Raw genomic sequence first — 5,492 nt, 5'->3', positions numbered from 1 at the left:
CGAGCGGCGCCAGCAAGGCGCTCAGAGCGCTCAGGGGGCCACAAGGGCTTTTTTTCGTGGCAGAATAACGACCCCCGAGCTCTCACAACCCGGCCCTTACACGGGACGCCGGCCGCCCGGCAACAGGATGGCGTCAGCTCCGGGGCGGGCCCGGAAGAGGCGGTTGTTATGTTGAGCCGCCATGGTGTGCGAGAAGTGTGAGTGTGGTGGGATCGGAGGGGTTCCCGGCGTCGGGCGGGGGCTGAGGGCGGCGGGCAGCGCAATTCTAATGGTTGCTATCCTTTCCGCAGGTGAGAGGAAGCTGGGCACGGTGATCACTCCTGATACGTGGAAGGATGGGGCGAGAAACACCACAGGTAGCGTCGGCCGCACGGTGTTCACCGCGGGTCTAACCGAGGTGCGCGGGCTGTCGCAGCCCCGGCCTCCGCGGTAGTTACTGGGTTGGCTCTTCGCTGCTCTAGTTTCCTTTGAGCGCAATGAAGGTTTGTTTGCCTTGAGCTTTCTGGAGTTGAACTTGTCCATCTCACTGCAGCCTTCCAGTGTTTAAAAGGGAATCATAAACGGGGGGAGGGAGGAGGACTCAACTTTTTACTTGAGTAGATGGTGATAGGACAAGGGGGAATGGTTTTAAGCTCAAGGAGGGAAGATTTAGATTGGATGTCAGGGGGAAGTTCTTCACAGAACTTACTACTACTTACAGTAGTAAGGTGCTGGAACAGGCTGCCCAGAGAGGCTGTGAATGCCCCTTCCCAACACCAGGTTGGATGGGGCCCTGGGCAGCCTGGTTTAGTACCAGATCTAGAGGTTGGTGGCCCAGCCTGAGGCAGGGAGTTGGAACTTGACGGTCCTTGGGGCCACTTCCAACCTAAGCCATTCTATGATTCTGTGTTTCTGTGACGATCTTTTCCCTCGTATTGAAGAATGATACACAGTGCCTACCCATTCTTTGTGCTGTGCGCTTCTCGTTACTCTGAGCACACGTGCACACGTGCGGCAGCTGGAAGTTGAGCTCTTTCCAGTGTGCTTCAAACTGTAGAAATGTATTTATTATTTAATGTATGTATTGCCTTGTGCTTGTATTCTTTTTATAGAAAGCGGTGGCCGAAAGCTGAACGAAAACAAGGCATTGACCTCAAAGAAAGCAAGGTTAGTATTTGACCCTGATTTCACCTTTTTTTTTTTAAAAAAAGGCAATTTTCTGTAAGTGAGATCTCACTTCTCCCAAAGCAGGGTAACTCCTCAAAACTTGTCCAAAATACACCTTAATCTTTTTTTTTTTTTTTTCTGGAGAGAGTTACAACATGTTATTCCTTGGTGAAAGTGTGTCTGTATGTATTTCATGGAGGCTTTCTGTGAAATTACAGAGCCTGGGTAGCTGTATTGCTGCAGTCATCCCTAAAATTGGTAGGAATTGGTGTTTGTGTTAGGAGAGGAGCTTTTCAGGCCACCTGTCCCTGTTTGCAGGAGAGTTAGAGTATGTGACATTTAAAGGTCCCTTCCAACTCAAATGATTCTGTGATCTTCCATGCTAAGATTGCCTGTTCAATCTCTTGAGCATCTCTTTTATGTCTAAAGCATATTCTGTTATCCTATGCCAGGAGCAAGCCACTGCTGGAATGTATTTTGAGTTCAAAATAGGCTTGTATCTTAATAAAAAATATATGGTTTTGGTTTAGCTTTTATTAATTTTATCTCTGTAATGCAAGAAATCTCTCATAATGGAGAAAGCAGGAGTTTTTCTATAGGAATTCTGTAGACTGTTAGAGTAGACCTCTTCATGTCCCTTTTCTTGGTTACAGTTTTTGCTGGAGTTTCTGTCTGTGTCCTCTCACATAACGTTTTTAGTATGAGGTGAAGGAAGTACTTTATTTTAGTGTGCATAAATAAAGTACTTCTCCTTTTTTCCAGGTTTGATCCTTATGGAAAGAACAAATTTGCAATATGTCGAATTTGTAAGAGTTCTGTCCATCAGCCTGGATCTCACTACTGTCAAGGATGTGCCTATAAAAAAGGTGAGTTTCACTGAGTACCATATTACCCCACTTTGATTTGAAGTTAGAGACAAGTAGAACTCTTGAGTTTGTTCTGTATTGCAAAGAGAATGCTGTGATGAGTTCAGTCTTCAACTGCTAATATGAAGGTGTAGAAAAGATGGAGTCAGAGAGTCATGACTCTCTGATTCCATCACAGTGCACAGTGATGGAGAAGAGTGTAGAAGTCCTAAATTCCATATAAATAAATCAATTTTCACTATAAGGGTGGTCAAACATTGTAATAAGTGACTCAGAACCCTTATGAAATCTCTACTGGAGAATATAAAACTTTATCAGTCTTGTGAGTTTGAGAGGGTAAGCAAAAGGGCTCAAACTTGTAATCCATTTGGGGGGGGGAAAATAGAGCAACATGAACTGAGTTACTTTATTAATATTGAAGAATTCACTTAGCACACAGACGTGGGGTGGACAAATTGTTAGATGTAGAGTCAAAGCTAACCAGTAATATGAGTTTTGTTTATGAAATAATGTTAGTTGTTCTACAACTGTGCACTGTGTCACTGAGAGGTTTAGCAGTCTGCTAAAGGAGGGCTGCCTTTTCTAGTTGCTATATGCTCACCAGATGGCTGTCTGAATTCCATATGATAGAACCTTGTTATTTCTTAAATTTATTGTCATTTTGGGTGGGCATCAGGATTTTATCTTTGTCTGCTTGTGCATCCTTCCAGGTAGAAACCTCAAAAACAGCAGAAGTTAAACTTCAAATACATTAGATTCTGAACATCAAAGATGCTCAGATTGCAGCATATTTCTAGAAGCAGCTGCAGTCTTGATGCTTCAACTGTTGCATGTCTCTGAAATCTAGATACCATCTAAAAAGCTTGTTGCTCCTCACTTTAGATGTGAAGTGAATGCTGTATGGGATGGATTTTGAACTCTGAAGTAAATAACAAAGCATGTTCCCCACTGTTCTCTTTTCTAGTGGACTCTTAGATGTGTGTCCACTCAAATGAAGCCTATATGTAAAGTCATGATTTGTAGAGATGCAACAGAAATAGCTGTCAGTTAATTTTATTTATTTATTCATTTATTTTGGTCTGCTGATCTCTCAAAGCAAGATGCGTCCTACTGGGCAGAATATTTGGCACCTTTCTGTTTTAGAAAAAGGGGGAAACACTGAGGAAACTGTCCCTTCTTTCCCTGCCGAACTTGTGTACTTTTTGCTGCTCCAGTCTTCTAACCTCTCTTTGTGTTTAGGTCAAAGTCCTCTGGGTCATTAGTTGTCTCTACTTCAACTCTCAGCTATTCTTGGTGTCCATTATAATTCTCTCTTGCACTCTGTAATTAGCTTAATTCTTTGAAAGTGTATTCTTATCAGCTTTCTCAATTGTCAGTTAATCTTTCATTTAGCAACCAGTTTCTTGGTGCCTGTATTTCCTTAGCCTAGCTACTTTCTTTACAAAGTTTGGTAACATGCTATTTTTACCCATGGGATCCTTTCCTGGCTGTCCTTCAGTAGTTCAGCAAATTAGAGGCTTCAGGTGCTGTTGTGAATCATAATGCTCCCAGAGTTTATTTTTTAAGCAGAAGTATTACATGTATACTGCAAATATTAATTAGTGTTAAAAATCGTATTTACTACTTCTGAACGTGCAGTATCTGGTGAGAAGGTGCATGGGTAGATTGTCAATTTGAAATCTTCAACAGTTTCTTGAAGATTATCCTTACAAAAACATACTAGCTAGAAAAGATAATGGCTGTTTAATAATTTACACACCTTTGTGTGTTTGTAGGCATCTGCTCAATGTGTGGCAAGAAGGTGTTGGATACGAAGAACTACAAGCAAACTTCTGTCTGATTACATTGATCAGTTTTTCATGAACTTCTGACTTCTGCATCTTTGTACATTTACCTTTGTCCAATATTGTTGATGAATATTACTTCCTGGAAGATAATACACTTACTTGGGATGAGTTTAGGGGAGAAGACAGCCTGGTTGTTTCTGTAGAAATGAACACAGTATTTGATTGTTGTTGTTGTGGCACTAACGTTAATATTTAAGGGGTAATGGTTTGCAGCAGCTGATACAGCTCATAGTGATAGGTTGAAACTGTGTTACTATCATATCAGATCCTTGAGGTGAGCACTTACTGTTCTGTTGTCCTGTCTTGAATCTTCTGCTTGTGTGCTGGTAATACTTAATGGATGCATAAAATATGAGCTTATATCACATCTTTAAAATACCATCATTAATTAGTTCTGTGCTTACAGGTATTTATATTTTTGCTCATCCCTAACTATTATGTCCTGCACTTTGAAGTGCTGCTTTTCAGAGCTTAATTCCATTGTTCTGACCCAACGGTAGTGTCTGTTGAATCGAAAGCTGTTAAACTACTGAAATGCAGTGTATTGCTGCAAAAGTAAGAACTGGCAGAGTAACATTGATTAGCTATTCCCTTGTCAAATCCCAAGCAGATTCTGCATACAGCATCTGGTGGCCCAAGGCAATAAAATAATGAGCATCAATTTCTCATGCCAGGTCTCAGTCTCCTTATTTCCTAAGTTGGTGTGGTTTCTAAACGCTTGTTTTGAAACTGGCTCTTCAATTCTGTGATGTATGATTGTTTATATAAATGTCAGATTGAAAGATCAAAACAGACTGCCTTCCCTTTAGCACTGTTTGGAGATAAGACTGAGGCAAGCACCTGTGAACGTGTGAGGCTGCATTTCTTTCATCTTTTTGTGAATTCTGTGTAAGAAAGTAATTTCTCCTACAAAGAATAATAACTTGAATTCATGATAGGATTTTAACTAGACCTTTTTGTTTATTCCTCTTGCCATCTATTCTTAGCAAATTCTTACAGTTTTGCAACTTATTTTCAACCATAAGGGAGGGAAATATCAATAGGAATTTCCTTGTGAATGGATTTTTCTAGTTTAAATTTCCTTTTGTTCTCTTATCTACTACAACTGCATGTGTACTAGAGATTAAGCAGTCACTGTTCTTTCTCTGTGTTAATGTGAAAAACTGAACAGAAAGTGCATGGAATAGCTCCTGTACAATAACACCAATTCTGATGTCAGTATACATCACTGTGGCACATTCCTTGTGAAAAAATGTCTATAATGGACCTCATGCTTTGCAGCAAGTGCTTCTCAGTACAATTGTAAAAACATTTCAACCATTTGACAAACAAATTATGAGGTGAAAACCAAGTAGTTAACATTATGTATGGATTGTTGTCCTATGTAACAACAATTCTATAATGCATAGATCCTGGCAACCATCAAGAGGCTCAGATGAGATCATGGTTAGTGCTGAGTGTATGTTCTACAGAATATATTTCCTGTCATGCTGGAAACAATAATTTGTGGTGAGGTGATCAAATTTGGTTACTGCCTGCTGGATTTACGTAAGGCAGTTGTGCTGAAGGGTCTCACTTGAAAGTACTTGTTTACTGCCTTTTTTTTATCCTCTACAGCTGTATTTTCTGTGCA

General features: G+C 40.6%; 1 protein-coding gene across 1 annotated transcript; it reads left to right on the top strand.

Moving 5' to 3' along the window:
- Positions 1–80: 80 nt before the first annotated feature.
- CRIPT (CXXC repeat containing interactor of PDZ3 domain) lies at positions 81–4,888 on the top strand. Its single transcript, XM_052685502.1, has 5 exons — positions 81–197; positions 291–356; positions 1,092–1,146; positions 1,909–2,012; positions 3,788–4,888. The coding sequence occupies exons 1-5, from the start codon at positions 182–184 to the stop codon at positions 3,850–3,852; spliced, it is 306 nt and encodes a 101-aa protein (XP_052541462.1). The 5' UTR covers positions 81–181; the 3' UTR covers positions 3,853–4,888.
- Positions 4,889–5,492: the final 604 nt, after the last annotated feature.

This window comes from Tympanuchus pallidicinctus, unplaced genomic scaffold, assembly GCF_026119805.1.
Source record: "Tympanuchus pallidicinctus isolate F22 unplaced genomic scaffold, pur_lepc_1.0 scaffold1, whole genome shotgun sequence".
In the NCBI taxonomy this organism is placed as follows: Eukaryota; Metazoa; Chordata; class Aves; order Galliformes; family Phasianidae; genus Tympanuchus; species Tympanuchus pallidicinctus.
The sequence above is the reverse complement of the archived record's forward strand: the minus strand, read 5'-3'. Positions and strand labels throughout refer to the sequence as shown.

Bases quoted from the DNA above. Each gene is read 5' to 3' on its own strand.
- CRIPT (XM_052685502.1), top strand. The intron at 1,147-1,908 runs GTTAGTATTTGA...CCTTTTTTCCAG, and splicing joins TTGACCTCAAAGAAAGCAAG to GTTTGATCCTTATGGAAAGA. The intron at 2,013-3,787 runs GTGAGTTTCACT...GTGTGTTTGTAG, and splicing joins AGGATGTGCCTATAAAAAAG to GCATCTGCTCAATGTGTGGC.